Source organism: Elaeis guineensis, chromosome 10 (assembly GCF_000442705.2).
Source record: "Elaeis guineensis isolate ETL-2024a chromosome 10, EG11, whole genome shotgun sequence".
Taxonomy (NCBI): Eukaryota; Viridiplantae; Streptophyta; class Magnoliopsida; order Arecales; family Arecaceae; genus Elaeis; species Elaeis guineensis.
The window spans coordinates 14919316-14941078 of record NC_026002.2 but is presented as its reverse complement, the minus strand read 5'-3'; the positions used below and the strand labels follow the sequence as shown (position 1 = coordinate 14941078).

The following is a 21763-nucleotide window of genomic DNA, read 5'->3' as shown; positions in this document are numbered from 1 at the left end:
AATACCGACAAAGGTGTTAACTAAAGAACCGGACTAAGGGTCGGATGAAAAGGAGACCGAAAAATCGGACGATACCTAGTCGGGGGACCAAGCTTAAGCCGGCGTCATAGAGAGCTTGTTCGGTAACAAGCTCCCTCTGCTTCGGGACCGACATATCTTTCAGTCGGTGGAAGTCCTCCCGGTCGTCCGCTTCCACCCGACTGTTGTCATTAGCTTCGGTTCGGGGCACGCCCCAGTGAGAAGGAAAGCCCCAAGAAGATGGAGAAGAAACAAAGAAGAATTGGTTCTTCCACCCATGAATGGATGATGGAAGATCGGTGATGAAGGAAAGACCCTTCCGGGGATTGAAGAGCCACCACCCTCGGGCTTTAGGATGGGGTCGGAGTACAAAGAAGGCCCGGAAGAGAAAAATGCGAGGGTTGGTCGGCAAGAGCTGACACAACAACGCAAAACTAATTATGAGCCGGACAGAGTTCGGCGCTAGCTGCGCCGGACAGAGTCCGTAATAGTTCAGAAGATTCCGGACGAACTCCAGAATCGGGAGCCGAAGACCTGCGTGGAGGTCCTCGACATACAGCGCCAGCTGACCAGGCGGAGGGCTGTTAACCCGACCGCCGGCCCCTGGGGCGGACAGTTGAAACTGCTCCGGGATGCAATATTGCTCCCGAAGCCGATCAACATTCGACCCCGAAAGCGAGGAAACCTCATCTTCCGGAGTCGACCGGGAGTCGTCAGTCGGGTTCCCCGACCGAGCTCCCTGAGTCGGATTCCTGGCCATTGTACCGGAACTGAATAAGAAAGGAACGGAGAAGAAGAAGAAGATGAGGAGGACGAAGAGGAGACCACGAACCGGAGGGGCTCTTCTGGAAGCAAGAAAGCTCTGCCCGCGACGACTGAGAAATCGCCCGGACAGAGTTTCGGCAGCAAAATGGCAATGGTGGGGTCTTGGGTCCGAGAGGTCCTATATATATAGGCCCGACCGACGGCCAAGATGACTCCGTGCCGACCGAAGCTCGATGGATGCGCGACACGTGGCGGCCTCCGGGTGGCTGAGGATTCGGCGCGCCCCGTCCCGGGACGGCCGCACCGCCCATATTAAATGCGGGGGGCACCGGCCAACCACCTACGACACGCGGCACGCGGGGACGCGGTTCCGCATTTATGCGCCCGCACCGATTCGTGTTCCCGATGGGACGCCTGCCAGTGCCCCACACTCCCACGATCGGCGCCGGATATTCGATCGTCTGACACCGTATCGTCCGACGCCCGATCTCCTGACAACCGACGTAATGTCTGACGACGACAAGACGCGACGCCTGACATCAGACGCGACGTCTGACACCTGACGCCGACGTGACATCTGACACCGACTAGACGCCCAAATCGCTTGGCATTTATGAGGCGCCTGACATCGGATCAATCGGCGGTACGGTCGGATCTGTGCATACGACAAATCTACTCCCAGTCGCCCAGGATTGCTGCCCGAATGAAAGCATCGGCCAGCTCACCATCCGACTTAGGAGTGGAGCGGGGCAACTGTTGGGGAATACCCACCGACCGACCGATCGATGGCCGGAGGAACCGACCGACCGACCGATGGCCGGAGGAACCGACCGACCGACTGCCGGAAGAACCGACCGACCGACCGACAGTCGGACCGACCGACTGACGGACGCCATCACCGGCTAATTATCGGCTCACGACCGACTGAGGATATGTCGGGCGCACCTTTCCCGACCGACTGAACCCAGAGGTCTAATGGCCGACTCACGAAAGACTCGCCGACCGACGGAGGGGCCCGACGCCACTCAGCTGGCCACCGACTTAGGGTCGGTCGGCTCCTCCAATCGCCGTACAGCCGCCAGACCTTGTCAGCTCTGACAGCGACATGCGGCACGGCTATCTAGGGACATTATCCCGTCGAGGACATTGTCAACCCCGGTGATTTGACGGCCACACGGCGACATGACACTTTCACGGCGACTCTGACAGTCTACAGTGAGTTGACAGTTCCTCACTTGTCTGCGCCATTAATGACGGCGCCATACCGTGCTCCACTATATAAACCGGGGAATGCAACAGTGCGGGGGATCGCTCCCACTTCTCGACTTCGAAACCACAGGCTCGCCTCTCTCTCCCTTTCTCTCTCTCGATCGAGCTCTCTGTCTTCATTTCACTGTTGCCCAGTCACCTCTCTGACTTGACCATCGGAGGGTCCCCGCCGGAGCCGCCTCCGGTCAGTGCGGACTTCTCGTTTTTGCAGGTGCACGCTCCCCGACGATCGGGCGACGAGACGATTGGCCGCAACAACAGGTATTGATGACAAATTAGAATTCTCGAATGAATAAGATGATGTCACTAATTAAATTTATGATATAAACATACAAACATACAGAGGATTAATATGTACAAAAACTAGAATGTTCTGATATATTATTTTCTACCCAAAAATATAAAATTAATTTAAATTACCCTTAGACTAATTTTTCGAAGAACAAAAGTATTGTACTTACATCAAGCACTAATTTATTTGTGTATGTATATAAATCTATCTGGGTTGGTAACTTGATATTAGCTGTTGCTCATGATATTATTAGCAACTTCTGTGACCACAAATATAATAGTTGCATGGATCACCCTCTGAACAAATACAAGGCCATTTTCATTATACGATCCTTAAAATCTCAAAGAATTTTATTTCACTTTTTATTGAAGTGCAGAGGAATTGAGCAAATTCCTTTGGTGTCCTGTCACCGAGAATTTGGTAGCAGGTGAGGAAGCTTATAAAGAAGAGATATGAGATAACGAGGAGAAAAAGAAAAGGCCAAAACTATAATTCTAATAATAATTATGCACATTTAACAAATTATTCCTCTAAATTCCCCACCATGGCACTACAATCTCATCCGTGACGTCCTCGGTGACGTCGCCGTCCCACAACCTGACGACGCTGCCGTTAAGCGCCGTGAGGTCCTGGTAACGGTACCACCCCAGGTCCCCCCTCCTCCTAACCATCAACCCCTCCCACCCGGCCCACCCGAATCCCTCCCACGGCGCCGTCAAAGGAACCCTACCGTCACCAACGCCGTCAACCTCCCGACCGCCATCCACCTCCGTCTCCTCGTCGCCGTCATCCTCCACGTCGAACCGGTCGCAGGAGTCGTAGTATGCCGTGAACCGGGCTTTCAGCATGCCGACGTCCTCCACATGGCACTGCGGTGGTGCTGGCGAAGGCGTCGGCGCCGGAGTGGGTGCCCGGGCTTGGGCCGGCTCGGCGGGGCTGACATTGGGAGGTGGGGTGGAGGGGGGGAGAGAAGCCTCGGATCGGGATCCGACGGCGCGGATGCGCCAGAGGCCGAGGGTGGCGGCGAGAACGGCGAGGCAGGCCCAGAGGGAGCCGGCGGCGGGAAGGGAGTGGAGGCGGAGCACGAGGGCGTCCAAGGGCATTTCCAGGAGGTCCATCTCAGGAGTAGGACAAAAAAAAATTAGTGGACAAAATGGGAACAATATTTCCAGAACGAAACCTTTGGCCTTGGAGTTAGAGCCAAGGGGCGTGGCGTATATATAAACACAAGGGAGAAATCTGGACCGTTGAATGGGAGAAGGGAATATGATGGGAAGATGCTAGGAATCGAGGGCGGGGTCGTTGGTGCACGTGGACAGCCTCGCGTGTCACGTGTGCTGGGTGATGGTTGGATCAGTCGCTGTCGCATGGTCGGTCCAGCGATTTAGTGGTGAGGATTAGTTTAGTCTGGGGGCGGATGCGGACAGGATATGTATTTTAATGCGGTGCAGAAGTTGCATCAAAAAAGAAAAAAAGTGGTGTAGAAGTTATACGAAAGGATGGGGTCCACAGAGGCAAGTACTGAGGATTAGTGTTTGGCCTATAATTTCGTGCCGGCCCGTCCCTTGATTAATATGCATCACGCGCGCGTCAAGCAGTCAGTTCAAAAATATTTGCCGGTGCCAAAGGAATAAACTAGGAAGGTAACCTTGTTCTTAATTCCTATTGAAAAGTTGGAGATAGCATCCGTTTCCATAATTCCATTGCTGCTTAGATGATCACTAAGCCTCTTTTCTGAGCCCATGACTGACTGAATGATCTATGCTATGAACTTTGCTTCTATGCTATGAACTTTGCCATTTCTTATCTACAGTGTTTTGAGGTGCATCATGTATTCGGAGAAGCTAACTTTCTCGTGGATTGGTTTCTCCGGCATGCTATCACAAATACTTGATGCATCTAATCATTACTGTCCCTCAACCTTGTCCTCAATTATGAGGGTGTGGAAGAACGGTCCCAGCGGAGGTTGCCTGTTCCTCATCTCCATGAGATTGTCCGGAGAAAACGATGAATTTGGAACATTGTATGGTGGTTTATGTCAGCAACCAGTCAGAGGTTCAAAAGACTGGATTGATGGTCCCTAAGCCAAAAACAACCTTATTTCTATCGGAGCCACCGAAAGTGATGCGCCCAATGCAACAAAAATTGCGAATGCAAGCTAACTCATTTTTTCTTGGATCCTATCATTCAAATAACAGTATAAATTAAAGTTACTACATGGATATCAACTCAGGACTATGTTATGGTAGATTGATTCATGGTTTAAATAATTATCCTAATTTTTTTCCAAACAAATACCCCATGCTCCTTTCCTATCCTCTCTCCTCCTCATTTCACTCTCGAACTTCACATGCCTAAGTGTCGAAAAACACTAGACAATCAATCTGCACGGGCATCTAAGATTTGGACAAAACTCCCATCAAAATGAAAACAAAACTTGGAGTCCATTTCAAATCCGCATTGGATAAAGGTTTCCAAGATAACAGCAGTCACAGCCAAGAATAGTGCAGAACTTCGGCAATAAACTATGAAAATAGAATTAGGAACACGAGCAACTGTAAATTAGACAGCCCCATGCTTTCAACCTATAGCCAACAGAAATCCTTCAAAAACAAGACAAACTCTTCTTAGCATACATCCATCATTTGCAATTTATGCCTTCGAACCTGTGGCCAATATGGTTTATCTCCCACTTCTGTACTTGTAATGAAGGAAAAATAATATGATTTGTGCTTATCATCCATCTATCATCTGCAGCTAAAACACCTCCTCCAATTATACTTTCCATACAGGAGGAAAATAATACCCAAACAACATGTGTCTGCAGCATAATAAAAATAGTAATTTGTGTTTTCTTCTTCTCATTCCGGAGCAGGCTTTCATTTTCAGTTTCTAAAATATTGCATCCAAGGCCTCACTTACGGATATGCTTTAGAGGACAAAACAATTGAAATTTTAAGTTAGTGATTTTATATAAACATTTGCACAAGGATGAAGATGAGTTAGATAACAATAAAGGCCAACAAAGATGAGCAAGGGCAGGTACAAGAAGGATATTCATTGTAGCAGCAAAAATATCAACTATCGTGATCTTGAAATGGAGGGTTTATCTATAACAATTTAAGATCTCATTCAAAAATACTAGTCAGAAAATATAATTTAGATTTTTGATCTTTCACGAAAATCTATCTAATATATATTTGATGTAAGACTAAATATATATCTACTTGGATCCTTACATTATTATTGTAGCACATGCATCCGAGGAATACCTACTAATTTTTTGTCACTATGTTGATGCAATAACAGCACAAGTTTCAAAGAAAGATTGGTGACCTACTTAGGATTGATCCAATGTTAGCATCCAATACTGATAACAGGAGAGAAACATATTATGAGGGTGTTTGGTTCGCAACCGGAATCAGAATGAGAATGAAAATTGAAATGGCTTGAAATCAGAATCGGAATAGCTAAATCCCCCAAAGCATTTAGTTCGTGATTGGAATCAGAATCGGAATTGGAATGAAAATTTGAATCCGTAGAGGAGAGTAGGGATTGAGTTTTATATACACTGAACTATTCCTATTCCACCCCGGAATCAAAATTGGAATGGGACTCTTTCCAATCAAATTCCGATTTTGATTCCAGATCCCTACTCCTTTCAATCGAACACCTCCTATAAGTAAATAAATTAGAATTCAACCTTCTTTAGAGTAACTTCAAGGAGCTATTTGATTCCACTTTCTTTGATGATGCATGAAGTTAAACCAACCGTGTCCTAGACATCAGTAAATGACACAAGCTCTGTCCATTTTGTGGAGACACATGATCCCGAGCATATTCTTATGTCACCCTAAGAAATTTTGTTTTAATAATAAAATAGATATTATAACATGTAACTTTGTTGTCCCCATACCTTATTTGTGGACAATTTCCGCCCGTCATGGGCCCATCCCATGCTCATGGGCCCATCCCATGCAAGTATCTCACCAAAGAGTAATTTTTTGTACACTATCAGATGTAGAAAAAATACACCATCCCATCTGATTATAGCACGTAGCCATTGATTTTCAATGCACATTTAATGCCTGTAATTTTTCTTTATCGTTTGAAATTTTGAATGACAAAAATATTTCTCCTCTTCTGAAAAAATTATGATATCTTATGGTCATATTATGACATTCTGCGATTAAATTATGATTTTGTGTTCATAATTTCGTCACAGGATGTCATAAGAAAGGAAGGAGTATTTTCACCATTTAAAAATTTTATAAATTTTTAATGATGAAAATGACCTTTTCCTTTTATGATTTTTGAAAAAAAATTATGATTTCTTGTAAACAGGAAGTCATATAATATGGTCATAGGATGACATATTTTTTTCAAAATAGGAGAGATATTTTTATCAGTTAAATTTTTAAACAAAAAAATAAAATTATAGACATTAAATGTGCTATTAAATGCATCTTGCAAAGTGGTGGCTATGTGCTCCAAAGCAGTTGGGTGGTGTGCTCTATATCACTTTTATTGCATCGCATGTGATGCACAAAGACTTTCTCCTCACCAGAGAGTAATTCTTTGTATATTGCATGCGGTGTAGAAAAAATACACCATCCCATCTGATTGGGTCACATAGCTACCACTTTTCAATAAGCATTTTATGCATGTAGTTTCATTTTTTCATTTAAAATTTTGAATGACGAAAATACCTTTCTTCTTCTGAAAAAATTATGACATCTTGTGGCCATATTATGACATTCTGCAGTCAAATTATAACTTTGTGCGCATACTTTGACCACAATATGTCATAAAAAAGAAAAAATATTTTCGTTATTTAAAAATTTTATAAATTTTTAGTGACGAAAATGTTCTTCTTTTTTATGATTTTTGAAAAAAAATTATACAGAAAGTCATAAGTTGATCGCAGAATGTCATAATATAGCCACATGATGTCATAATTTTTTCAGAATAGGAGGGGTATTTTTATCATTCAAATTTTTAAATAAAAAAATAGAATTGTATGCATTAAATGTGCTATTAAATGCATTTTGAAAAGCGATGGCTACGTGCTCTAAGGCGGTGGGTGGTGCGCTCGACGTCACTTTTATTTCATCGCATGCGGTGCACAAAGACTTTCTCTTCACCAAAGAGTAATTCTTTGTACACGACATGTGGTGTAGAAAAAATATACTGCTCATCTGATTAGATCACGTAGCCATCGCTTTCCAATACATATTTAATACCTATAGATCCATTTTTTCGTTTGAAATTTTGAATGTCGAAAATATCTTCGAAAAAATTATAACATCTTGTGACTATATTATGACATTCTGTGATCAAATTATGACTTCCTGTTCATAATTTGTTCACAAGATGTCATAAAGAAAAAAAATATATTTTATTATTTAAAAATTTTATAAAATTTTAATTATAAAAATATATTTTTTATAATTTTTGAAAAAATATGATTTTTTAGTTAATCACGGGATATCATAATATGAACACGGAATGTTATAATTTTTTTAAAATAAAAAAATAATTTTATTATTTAAATTTTTAAATAAAAATATAAAAATATAAATATTAAATATATTATTAAATGTGTCTTGAAAATGATAGTTATGTGCTCCAAAATAATCGAATGACGCGCTGCACGTGATTTTTGTGGCACCACGTATGGTGCACAAAGACCTTCTCCTCGCCAACAAAACCAGGATCTGGTGGGGCCTGCTTCTCAAACCAACCGAACCAAGACCCAAACGGTTAGGAAGAATGGACGGCCGAGATGGCATGAAGGATGATCTGACGATGGTCTGGATTCGTCGCATACGCCCACCCCTGTAGGCCCACCAATCCGCCCTCAAGCTGAGTACCGCCTCCCTATACACTGACGTGTTCACCGGCTATTTGAAGAAGCGTCCGGTACGTAGAAGAACGGTTGGGAGCCCAAAACGTGTACCAAATTTTCGTCCGTCAACACGATTTACGAGGCTATTGCATTTTCGTGCTACAATATGTGAAGTACACGAATCAGCTGCTGCAATATAGCCCCGAAATTCTGGGTTCCAGATTTCTAGCCGAGTTGCGATAAGATGAAAGACGAGCGCAGGCGGTCGGGACTTGGGAGCAGACACTTTAGTTCCCGTATAATAATTTTTATGCAAGGTTGGCTGAAGTCTGAAGAGATAAAGGCTGTTTCCTGTTCTAGGTCAGTAGCCGATCCTATGATATGCAAAAACACGAGGGCTCGGAAATCGAAATCTCCGATGGCGAAGGCCACCGGTCCTATCGGACCTAGTCTCCCGCTTCCTTCTTCTTCCTCTCTTCCGTCTCCCAGCGGACAAGAAAGAAGACAGAGCGAGATAAAAGGGCGAGCGGCGACGAGATGGGGGCTGAGGAGAAGGGCTGGAATCCGGTGGCGGCCATGGAGGAAATTAGAGAAGTGGGACGTGGAGCTCCGGAGGAGCGCCGGAAGGAGAAGGAGAAGGAGAAGGAGAAGGACGGTGTTCCGTCGATCCCTTCGTCTACGAAGGAGATCGATATTTCTCTCCCTTTCGCCGAAATGAAGCCTTCGATCATGTCGGTCCCTTCCTCTTCCTCTTCTTTGTGTTCTTCCCTCCTAAATTTTTAAGCATTTCTATCGATTTCTTGCGGATTTAGCTTTCTTGAATGGTACGAGGGGTTCCTTTTGCTGCATTTCGATCACCTCCGCAAGGTTGTCTCTTCTTCTTTTTCTTGGCTTGATGCTGCGGATTTTGGAAATTTTTAGGGCTTTCTTGGCATTCGCTGATTCAAACGAATTCTTTAGTGCTTACCTTGCTCCGGTTTTGCGTTGATTTGATTTCCTCTATATGACTCATTCGTATTGTTATGCAGTTTCCTGTAATCTGGGAAATTTTATTTCTGTTATTTTGTGGAAAAATGGATAATGTGTGAACTTGTAGAGAAAAACCAAATAAGGCTTATATATTTAACTGCTACTCCCCTCAATTTTTTTTTTTTTTTATTTAACTGCTACTAGATTCGAAATCTCATGGGTTACTCTCAACATGTGGTGAAATTCTTGTAGTTATGTTGGATGATCAGCTAGCTAGCTCTTGTTTATTGATTGTTGAACCACGGCAGTGAGAAATTGTACTTCCAAAATGTTTTGTTTGTCCCTTATATTTTACCGCTCGTGATTTTCTGATGGCAGTTGATAGAAATACTTTCTGTTCTGTGTTTGTGACACTCTTTTCCCCTTACTGTTTTAGTCCTCTTCTTCCCCTTAATACATCCAATTGTCTTTTTGGTTTTGCTGTATTTGGATTTAAAGATTATAGTCATCTAGATTTATTTTCCACCTAATACTCTTACTGGATTGCCCTTCATATATCAACATAATTAATTATACTATATGACTTGTAAGAAAAAGTTTTCCTGGCTGTTTTGTTCTGATACGAGAATCCAATGTTTTTCTTCTCAGAGACCTATGCAAGGATTTGTTTAGGAAGTGGTCTTCTCTCGACAATTCATGTTTCTCCATCGAGACAGTTTCTGGTGGTATCACAAATCTATGTGAGTTCTGCTTGATATTTCGATATCTTCTTGTTGTCATCTTATTCTCATCCAAAGTAAAATGCTATCATAGGATTAAAATTACAGATGGCGATCACATATTATTAATTACATTTGTATAGGCTAGCAGTTTCCATTCTGATGGTTTTTTTTTTTTTATCAATATAATTTATTATTCCATAAGAAATGGATATCTAGGAAATGATTGGATGCGATAGGATAGCAGCATGATACTGATGCATTCAAATGAATCCACCATGACTAATTAATATGCCTGCACATGAGTATGTACTGATGCAAGCTGGCAACCAGACACTATAATTTATCTTGAAACATGTCTTCCACATTAAGGCCACTACTTGCACAAATGTAGCAGTTTTAGCTACAAAAAGAATCATGCTGCTACGGCAGCTGCATGGTTGCTCCATACCTGTTCCTGCATATCTAAATACTTTTTCAAGCTTCGGAAGTCACCAATTAATGACCATTTATTCTTTTGTATTGCTACAGAGATATTCACATTCTGAAATGATGGCATATCATGTTCCCTTCAGCAGTCAATTTATGACATTGATATGTATTTCTTGCAGTGCTGAAGGTATCTGTGAAAGAAGAAAGTGGCAATGATGTTTCTCTGACGGTTCGATTGTATGGTCCAAATACAGACTTAGTGATTGATCGCAAGCGAGAGTTGCAGGTAGATGTTTCAATTTTTAATTTTTTGAAATTTTAAGAGTTTTGATGATAAATGCAAGACCTCCTCTGGAAGGTTTATAATAAATTTTCTTAGATTGTTTCTCGAAAAAAAATTGCTTAGGTTCAGTTTACTATGACGAACATCAATCTGCATGCTGTATTGTGATTCTTTCTGATAATGAACCACAAATAGCTTCTTATTTTCTTCCTTTTCAGGTGGTTTAACTTTTCTCAGCATCAAATATGTGGTCACACATATGATTTATGAGTCTCCAGCATTTGTGGCTACTATCTTTTTACATGTTTGGCAAATGACTAAATGATACTTCAGCTGATAGTTTAACATCATCTACCCTGATAGAAAATCAAGGAATTAATCCAATTTTAAGGAAAGAAATGTATGGTAGTCATTAATACTTTTCATCTTACACCGGTTAAGGCTGGATAAACTTTTCATTGTTCACCTCCACTTGCATGGTCCAGACTGCCTGTGAGGGGTTGTTAAGGCCTGATATACATTTGACCCCTTCCTTGACAGCTTAAGACTTTGGATTGTAGTGGTCAGTTTACAATACCATGGTATTGTTAATAAGATTTTGATAAATCTGTCTAGAAATCCTTATTTTGATGTCTTCTTGCATATATGTTGTATTTCACAATCTAGAGTTTTAGTTCCGTGTTCATGAAGTATGTTTAACTCCCATGGAATATTATATTCCCTTTCTGAAATGTAGTTTCCTGATGAGTTTTAAACTAAGAACCAAGTTTTTCCACCACCTGAAAGCACAACGGTGATTGTCTAATATTGTTTAAATGGTTTTATGATCTTGCAGTGCCACTGGGTTCATAGTTTGATGCGAAGCCTTAGGTTTCGACTTTCAAATTTCTGTCATACGGCTCTCTGATGTCTTCTTGCATCTGTCTTGCACTATCTGGAGGTCAAGCTTCTCCATTAAGTGAATGTGGCGGTGAAAGTAGCCATGTGCCTACAAATAACTCAGACTTCTAATGTCTTGGTCTTTTAGTGGAGGCCAACTTCATCCTCCATTTAGTGGCCTGTGATTGGATGTCCTGTAACATGCATATTGTTTCATTAGTCTCCTTATGTCATTAGGTAACAAATTGATGCTCGGCATTTGGGAGTCAGTTTACTTGTCACTTTTTACCCTTTTGTGAAGGCGGGAATTGAGATATACTAGGAAGACAATTTGATCTGCTTGATTAACTCTCTAAGACAACAAACCTGTTTTGAGCTGTGATTGGGGCTGGATCATCATACTTGGGCTCAAGTCAGGCCAGTGCTCTAAGATTTTCTTGGGCCTAAAGCCACTGCAAGGCCCTAGTGAGGCTGATTCTCTTCTTTGTTCTCTGCCTCTTTCCTCTCTCCTCCTTCCCCTCCTTTCCCTTCCTTTCCTCCATGCACATGCTGCAAGCTTCACCAGCCTAATCAATATTCAATCTCTATATTAAGTATAAGGTAAAAAAAGATTGAAGGAACAATTAAAAAAAAGGGTTGGGGAGACCTCTAATCCCCATCCACAGTCCTCAATGCCATCCTGTGGCCAGCTAGTATCTCACCATTTCCCTTGATTCAATTTTGGCTACTCACCTCCTGTGTCTCTGCTATTTCGTACATAAATTTTGGTGTATTGTGTGAAATGTTCGCTAAATTGCAACTTATCTTCTCTGTTAGACCTTTAATTGTATAGCTGGTAATTGATCGCTCACTGCTTACAAATATTCTTATTAGGCCATACCATATCTATCAGCAGCTGGATTTGGTGCCAAATTGCTAGGAATATTTAAAAATGGCATTATTCAGTCATTCATCAATGCTCGTACACTTTCACCATCAGGTAAGCACATCCTGTTATCAGTCATATAATGCCAATTAAATAGAAAAATTGCTCTTACTTCAAGTTTCTGAATTTAAAATAAATTGCTAGCTTAGTCTAACGAACAGCACTTCATTTGACTTATCTAATCAATGGACTTTCTTCATGGGTCCTGTGAGTTTTTTTGTTTCTTTTCTTTTTGGCTTGGGGGCTGGCGGGGGGGGGGGGGGTGTGCGCGTGGAGGGTGGGGTACGGGGTTGCTTTGGTATTTTGGATCTAAAACACACTAATAACCCTGGGCAAAGGGATGCTGGACTATTAATAGGGTCTAAATGCTGGCTCACTTAATTGTTGTACAGTCCATTGGAAGAAGTTGAATTAATTCATCATGATAACCCAATAGAGAGCCTATGTTAACAAGGTTTCCTGTTATTTATAGTTGATGTCAGATCTAGAAGGGATAAGTAGGTTATTGATTGGAATCAAAAGGATTATGTTAGGTTTCTATTCTCTTAAAAACTTGTGAAGACCCGAATTACTACAAAATAGAGCATGTATTTGTTATAGCCCTTTGGGTGCCAATTTTGATCCCACCTCTGTACCAGAGTTAAGATGGCTTGGTGTGTCTCTGCTGATCCTTAGTTCTTTTCTCCATTCTTAGCTGTTCCATATTATGAATTTTGGAAGAGATGATATCATTTTCATACATACTGCAGTACAGCTCGGTTGTGTGGCACATGGCTCACCCCCTCTATTATGCCAAGTAATGGCTAAAACGTTATGTACCATATGGAATGATATTTTTATCCTATCAATTTTCTACATTTCAGGTTTGTTCCCCTTGTTTTTCCTTAATAATGTTTTTGCATCCTGCTTCCATTGACCTGAATTTATTTATGCATTTGCAGACATGAGTAACCCTAAAATAGCTGCTGAAATTGCTAAGCAACTTTATAAATTCCATCAAGTGGATATACCAGGTTCTAGAGAAGCACAACTTTGGAATGATGTCTTCAAGTTCTTAGAAAAAGGTCACCAGTCACTCCCATAGCCTTATATTTGTTTTTTAAGTGGACAAATAAATAACTTATCTTGTACTTATGCTGCATGCCTTCTGGGTTCATTCTGCATACTCCTGTTGACATCTATCTTAACTTAAGAAAATGTTGGTTGCAGCTGCGGTGTTACAATTTGATGACAATGAGAAGCAGGCTAAATATGAAACAATTTCATTTAAAGAAATCTGCAATGAAATTAATGCACTCAAGGTACGCTATCTGGGGGTATAGTGGTTGTGCTTCACTGCTTCTTGTCACCACTTTCCATACTCTTGAATTCACATTTTAGTGAATATATATATATATATATATATATATATATATATATTCTAGAATTAATGATGGCTCCTTTTATTAGTTGATGAGACATATGCATACCTTTTTACATCATGACTGCAATAGCACAATGTTGGCTATGAAGAAAGAATTGTTATCCATGCAAAACCAGCTTCACCATTGCATTTGAGATTATGTATGAAGAACTTGGTCAATTACAGTGCACTAACTTATCTCCTTTTATTACTGAGAAATGAATTGAACTGCAAACTACCCTATTTTATGGGAGAAAAGAGGTTGATCCGTGTAAAATGATTTATATGCATTTGCTTTCTCATATGATTATCAGGAATGTATTTGTAATCTCAACTTCTTACATTTTTATTTCATGGTTTCCTTTAAGGTTTAAAGATGTTGAGTTTTACTGGAGTCGTGTATATATTTAATACTTAGCCCTGTGATTTACCATCAGGAGCTAACAGACCTTCTAAATGCCCCTGTGGTCTTTGCCCATAATGATTTACTTTCTGGGAATTTGATGCTAAATGATGAAGAAGGTACCATACTTATTTTTGTTTTATCCATGAGCTGCTTAGATGCTGATTTTTTTTCTGCATTTCTATATTTTTGAAATTTGACATCATTTGACTTTGTTTGGGTGGCCAATGCTATCAAAATTTTAGGGAAACTCTACTTCATTGATTTTGAGTATGGATCATACAGCTATAGAGGCTATGACATTGCAAATCACTTCAATGAGTATGCAGGCTTTGACTGTGACTACAACTTGTATGCTTCCTCATTCTTGAGAATCAGTTTAGCTCTTTGTTTTGTTCCTTCAAAAAAATGCATTGCTGAATAATTAGTTGTTGGGGATGTATTGTAATGTAGGTATCCAGAAAAGAATGTGCAGTGTCATTTCTTCCAGAATTATTTGCGACCTGATAGACCACATGAGGTATGTGGATTCAGTAGTTAGGTTTGCATGTCATCTGCATTAGATTTATTATTTGGTTACATTATTAGTGGAAATCTTATCATAAAGTGGAAAGAATAGATTATTATTGTTTATCATTTTGGGAGAATCCATCTCACATTTGTTTTGGCACTTCCTCGAACACAAGAGTATACTCTTTCCCTTGTTCATACTGTTAATAATATCATTGCATTAGTCCATGAGCTTCCTTTTGTTCAATCTGATAGTACTTCTAAATCAACAAATTCTAGTATGAGAAAGTAACAAAAAGCCTTTTCTTTTGGAACTACCACTGTTTTTCCTTCTGTTCCGCTTCATTTATATACTGTGGCCTTTTAATCTGCTACTTGAAGCTTCAGTTAGCTTGATTTACAGGATGGAATTTAAGTAATGCATCCAGACTATTAATGAACAGCTTTAAGCGTTAAAAAGAATTTTTATCATCAGACTTTTTTCTAATTCCTCTATGCGTTCATTCTCAACTAGTGGAGAAGAAAATTCAATATCCTCTCATCCTTTGCTTAATTTGTTGCTCGAGGGGAAAAAGCCATCTTTCCTTCACTAGATGATAAGGAGAAACACCTCCTTTCTTCTCCCATACATGCTTGTTTTTCGTCCTTTTGGCTTATTACTGTTGGTCTTGACTTTTAAGGTCAGTGCACAACCAGTTGATTTGAAAGCTATTGGAAAAGGGAAGTGATGGAATAGATAAGTGGGATTAGTGTATATAAATTCAAAAATAGTGATCTACTTTGTTATCCTTCTCTTTTGGTCCTTTTGGATTTGTAAATTGACCAATTGCATTGACCACAGTAGTTATGTCAATCACCGAAGCTGCTTTCTGGTCTTATGTTGCGATTTCCCATTTTCACTTAATCACCTCTACATCCCTAGGTCATTTTTTAATGCTGTTGTTATACAGCTCAGAGTATTTTCTGAAATGTGCTTTTAGCATATATGGTGCTAATCCTCCAATGTCTACCGCTGTGTTGACCCTATATCTAACTTGAAGATGTACAGAATGGATTTTTATTTCATTTCTTGAAGCTTTAAGAAGCATATTAATCTGCAGTCTTTGCACCCAATTGTTAAAAGGGAACCATCATTGCACCTAATTTATCCCATATAAGCTTTACTACTATTGAAACCATGCTACTTCACACACACACACACCACAAACATACGTATATACATGTATACATGTCGCGCGCGGCGCGCGCGCACACACACATATATATATAGAGAGAGAGAGATGGCTATGCTTGAGTGGATCTTTACTTAGATCCGGTCGGTCTAAATTAGACAATGAGAGTCCGACATCGGTGATCCGAGTTGGTGGATATAATCTACTATCTCTAACTTGTTTATACACAAAATTTTATTATTTAAACCCCTAATCTATGCATCAAGCGGTCAAAAAAATTGGATAGTTTAAATATTATGAAATAGTACATACTTTTTTGACCACTTGATACATAGGCTAGAGATCTCCGAGTCACATAATTTTTTATGTATAAGAAAGAGTGAGTAGACTATACCCAATAGCTCGGATTATCATATGGGACCTATCGTTTGATCTAGACTTGATTGGATTTGAGTGGAGATCTATGTGAGTGTAGCTAAGTCTACCTCTCTCTCTCTTATCCATAGAGAGAGAAAGACTTGATATGGAGAATCCACACCGTTGATAATGACTTGCTTTATAAATATGAGTTTGAAACCAAAGTCATATCTTCTGAAGATCATTTGCCTATGTATCAAGTGGTCCAAAAATATATTATTTTAATAACTGATACATTGTTTTGCATGATTTATGGTTTGGAAGCATTCAAATCTATTGAATTTTGGAATTTGGACATATATATTTTATGATATGTAGATCATGATGAACAATGTTGATTTTTTAATTTATATGCCTTATGAGTTATGATGTAGTTTGCTGCACTAAACCTATTACAGTCATTGATGATTGTGGTTTTGATGTATGGTTAGGAGGTTTCAAAAGATATGCTTTTTGGGTATTGATAGTTTTTATGATGTAGATTATGATCAACGATGTAGATTTTCAGCCTAACTGTTGAGTTAGCAGGATTGATATCTCAATCCTCCCTGAAGGAGGGTAGATGAACTATGTGTATATGTATATATCTTTGTATGCATTCAAGTATATATGTATGTATGTATGTATATGTATGTATGTGTGCATGTTTGCGCATGTGCGCATGCACTCGTGTGTATGCTTGTTAGCAATAACAATGCTCCATTATGTAGTTGCTTTCTACTTCATCTCTGTTACTAAGATAGCTTATTGTTGCTAACAGGTACCTGACAAAGATCTTGAAGCCCTTTACATTGAAACAAATACCTTTAGGTTAGCATCACACATTTACTGGGCTCTATGGGCTCTTATCCAGGTATTTTTCGTTATTCTCGTGCTGGAGTCTAAAAAGGTGACCTGAAATTCTATATCAAACTAACTATTTCCCTCCCATGAAAAATAGGCGAAGGTGTCTCCAATTGATTTTGATTACCTTTGTTACTTCTTCCTTCGCTACAATGAATACAAGAAAGAGAAGGAAGCCTGCTTCTTCCTGGCACAAAAATATCTCTCTGGGTCACGAGTTTGACGAGCCCACTGTAGCTACAGATTGCCTCCAATTCTTTTTGCTTGCATCCTGGTATAGAATGTATTTATTTCAGCTATTGTATTCCTTTCCGTGGTTGTCCTCAATAACTCTGTTTGCTTTACCATGCAAAGACGAGTACAGTGTGAAAGTTACTGGTAAAGCTGGAAGAGGCAACCGTTCTAGATGAAGATGGTCTTTACACACAAAATTTCCCAGTATCTCTAGCAGGATCTTACCAAAAAGATTCTCTAGCTGAGGAGGATCTATATGATGGATAAGTGCATCACCTAAAAGCCCTTCCTTTTTATTAAATGGGCCCGGAGAAAATAAAAAATTGATCAGGAGAGTTTGCTACTTGTTTTCTTAACTTGTAAGAAGTCCTGGAATTCTAATGTTTGCTATAACTCTTTCCCTTTGATTTGGTTAGCCTTAGCCTCCTAAGCTTGATGTATCTGAAGTATTGATGAGAAGAGTTTCGCTGCTGCTGTTATTATAGCTGTTAAAACAGGAAGCTGAACTTGTTTTAAGCAGTTCTCAGTTTTGCTACTGTACATTCTACTCTGTTCTAGCGTAATGGTTTTGATTCGGTAGATAAAGATGAAATAATCGTGTGTAATTGACATGTCTACTTTTCTATTGAAATATATGAACAACTTGAGTGAGGCAGACAATAAAGAGTTATTGTTGTGTTTAATCTTTATTTTTCTGAACACTGAAATCAGGTGGAAGAGAAGCATCTAATTTCTTTTAATTGATGATATTTTGAATTACTTGCCCCCTTTTTCCTTATAAGCTAAATCAATTAAACATCGACGCACTACATGTTACAGTTTCTTACCAGAGAAACCTAGATGATCCTCAGTGTTCATCTCTAAATTAAAGTTGTAGATGTTTCATTTATTGGTAGAAGTCGCAATTCCAACCAACACTATGGACTGGAAAACAGATCGAATAATTGGTGAGAGGTTAATGCAAGGTGTGCAAGACCAATAAATTGGATGAAAATTGGACTTCATCCAATTAAACCGAACGTATTGCCCCACTATAAATTCTACAATCTCATCCATGCTGTCCAAATTATTAACAAAAGATATAGTTATTCATGAAATCCTTGGTTGAATAGCTTGCCAATCTAATCCCCCCAAAAAATCACAAACTATTCTATTTATAAATTTTCAAGTTGCTTAAAATTTATATTATTATCGTTAGTAGTCAATAGCAGTTCTTGTTGCAAGTTTATGTTGTTTCTTCCTATGTTACCTCTTATTTCCATAAACCATATGCATTAATTATTTTGTGTCCTTTTTTTTTTGTAAAAAAGGGGTGTTTCTAATCTTCTCATTAATTTTTTGCTAATTTTTTGCCCATTGCCTATGTTAATTTTTTGAATTCGAAGGCTTATGTGGATGCTTCTGAATGTCTTCAAAGTTATTCACCTTCGCAGGAATGTCTTGAACAACCACTAAAATTAGCTATTCATCATTTTCCTCTACATCACCATTGTTCATGCATTCGTGCATGCTATAGATCAAAATACAAAAAAAAACGCACTAAATCCCATATTTGCATCATAAAATGATCAAAGTTAGTTTTTACAAATAGCCGGGATAATGGGCTACGAGAAGGATTAAAAACTCTCATCTTTACCTTTTAGCCATTAAGCGTTCAACTTAGCCACTCATGAAGCACTATAATACAAGCTGTCGCTGTTTACTACTTGAAAAGAGTTGAGCTAGGTATCTAGAACCACTCCTAAGTACGCACGCATGCTCTTGGATTATAATTTTCAAGGATTACATCACGATAATCGACACTTGGCAACTGTTGGACCATCGAGAGCAAACACAACACCATTATTCAAAGTATCATCCTGAAAGTAACAATCAGAAGTTTTTTTTTAATCCATTCACTTATCTTTGATGAGTCAAGCATGGCTTAGACCAATGAAAAATTCCTATGGACGGCATGCGTGTTCACAGATAAATGGTGCTTTACGTCAAGTTTCGAAAGCTCATCCAAAAACAGAAGGAATCATCAAGCAAGCAATGTCTCATGACGACTTCAGATCAAACTCATCAGCCTAATGTCATGTTGAAGCCATTGCTGCTAGCCTGATTCACCAGTTTGGGTGCAACCAGACATTAGTCACTTTATAGATTGGATGGTAATCATTGTTCCCACTTCCCTGAACTTTTCCAAAGACTAATTAGATGTTCTAAAGAGCCATGGTGGGTGGTCTGCCATTGATCAAAGTGCCTTTGAGGTAGGTGCTAGGTAGACAGCCATGTCCTCCCACATTATCAGAAATCATAACCTCTACTCAGCTACACTTCTTTTAGGCAGCCTAATCCTTGAAAGTTATCAACATGATAGCTCACGTTCAAAAAGCTACGACTAGTTTTATAAGGTCTCTCATGTATAAATGGACAGTGGTGCAAATGGTCTTCCTTGTGATATACCTTGTCTCCAACAAGGGAAGGGAACTGCGCCATGTTCGACATCGAAGGAGAAAGAGAAAAGGGACGGGCAAGCCGTGCTGGAGAAGCAGGGCACGTGTTTGCGACATCGGACCGATGCCAGCAGCACACGTGCGCTACCTCTCCAGTTCGGACACTCGCCCATCCTGCTCAAAGAAAGACCAAACATGTCAAGCACTGAAGGTGAGTTGCTAGAGTTGAGGATCTGAATGTTTTCCAAGTTGTGATGCACTGTCTGGTTTGCATGTCATTCAGATTTCTTATATACTTTTCATCTGGACATGGTGAGAAAGTTTTTTACTTTTGATTGGTAAGCTTATCACAAACTGATTCTCCATAATATATATATCAATACAAGACTAAACAATCAAGTGGTAGATTACTCTCTTTTTTTCTTTTACATATTTGAGATGATATGGAATTCGGTTCTTTATCGGTGGATGGATTCTTTTTCCCTTCAGTTGAAGAAAATACGTATGCACTGTTCAGTGAGGGAAGGAGGGAAGACATGCATATAAAGAGTTTCTTCTGAAATCTTGTGATATAGAGACCAAATAAAAAGGGTGGGTTTAACCTCTTTAAATCCTTGTAGAAGCCTACAACCACATTCTGCATTACCAAAACTAAACTGCTTTTCCTCCTCGTGCATTAAAAAGCTTGGTCAAAAATTTATTGAACATCCAATGATTTATGAACTAAAGAAAATTAAACGATGGCGATACACAAAATGATCAATTTAGTGTGTTAAGATTTATATCACATGGATATGTTGTGGCTAAGATACAATACTCTTGTAACCCCAGTTCTCCTTTTTCTTCAAAAAGAAAAGGAAAACAGTAAGATGCAGAACCCTAGATATGATTGACTGTTCATTTCATAGAAGTGTGTTTTGTGGAGGCAAATTGGAATGCACATTGCTATCTTAATATACTTGATTAAAATTTATTTCATATTTTTCTTAGTTTTACATAACTAAGAGAAGTGTAAAACTTACAATTTGATAACATAATTCAACAAAGTCTGAAAAGCTCACGACCGGAGAAACAAGATACATCCATTCCTGGTTCTATCTTCTGAAGCCAATATTTGGTGACATTTACAGAACTGGTGATGGTCTAGTCATATAGCATTGCAATACCAGTTTTAGCACTCCTGGCCAGCCCCAGCCATGGAACTAAATTAACAACCATCTTATGATGATGGCATGGGTGACTATTTTACCACCTTAGCAGCCTCCAAAACATGTCATTTGATGTTTACTGATAATCTCTTCATCCTTGATCACTTAAAAATGGCAAATGGCACCGCCACCAGGCCGACTCATATTTGCTGTTCATTTGTTTACTATTGCATGTTTTGAATAGTTTTCATGAGTATTTAACTCCATTCTATCACATTTTGCCAAGAACTACTAAGGCTGGTTAGAACCAGCCGAAAGGGCGTAACTAATATATGTATTATATTGAGAACGGTGCTAAAACTATCATTAAAAAATTGTACTAGTTATCATGTCTCTTTACTAATGGCCATTTTAGTATTCTATTCTATTGTGATCTTTGGTATGTCTCAATCAAATGCGGTTTTGATCTCTCAGCTACTCCACACAGTTTCTATCAAGTTCTTTTTTCTGAAGAAACTGTTGATCAAATTCTTAATGAGGAAAAAAATTTCACCATGTCTGCACTTATCATGATTAAATCACATTCTAGGGCTTTCAAAATAAATTCAACTACAGCTCCTTCCAAGCAAAAGTATAACACATCAAATGCAACAGGCTTTTGCCTTTAAAATAACTGACGCATAACCATCATCCTACCATTATCTGACCGAGAAAGTTCATGGGATTTTCTTTTTTAAATAATAATTTTTAAAAATGCAATATTGGACAATGGAACTATAAATCGAAAAACAGCAAAA

The 21763-nt window shown here is 39.5% G+C and overlaps 2 protein-coding genes across 4 annotated transcripts; one reads left to right on the top strand and one right to left on the bottom strand.

Annotated features, from left to right (window-relative positions):
- Positions 1 to 2684: 2684 nt before the first annotated feature.
- LOC105037795 (uncharacterized) lies at positions 2685 to 3530 on the bottom strand. Its single transcript, XM_073244676.1, has one exon. The coding sequence runs from the start codon at positions 3460 to 3462 to the stop codon at positions 2875 to 2877; it is 588 nt and encodes a 195-aa protein (XP_073100777.1). The 5' UTR covers positions 3463 to 3530; the 3' UTR covers positions 2685 to 2874.
- Positions 3531 to 8555: 5025 nt separating this feature from the next.
- On the top strand, positions 8556 to 17922 carry LOC105053317 (probable ethanolamine kinase). Of its 3 annotated transcripts, XR_012134989.1 has the most exons (13): positions 8556 to 8923; positions 9810 to 9901; positions 10492 to 10598; positions 12348 to 12453; positions 13149 to 13262; positions 13341 to 13463; positions 13609 to 13700; positions 14239 to 14323; positions 14450 to 14555; positions 14658 to 14724; positions 17064 to 17156; positions 17244 to 17420; positions 17501 to 17922. XR_012134989.1 is itself a non-coding variant. In XM_073244872.1 (12 exons), exons 1-12 carry the CDS (start codon positions 8730 to 8732, stop codon positions 17367 to 17369), a joined length of 1305 nt encoding a protein of 434 aa, XP_073100973.1. In that variant the 5' UTR covers positions 8556 to 8729; the 3' UTR covers positions 17370 to 17922. The 3 variants fall into 3 exon arrangements, 2 of the variants coding, with proteins under 2 accessions (XP_073100973.1, XP_073100974.1); XM_073244872.1 differs by having other exon boundaries at positions 17244 to 17922; XM_073244873.1 differs by lacking the exon at positions 13149 to 13262 and having other exon boundaries at positions 8557 to 8923; positions 17244 to 17922.
- Positions 17923 to 21763: the final 3841 nt, after the last annotated feature.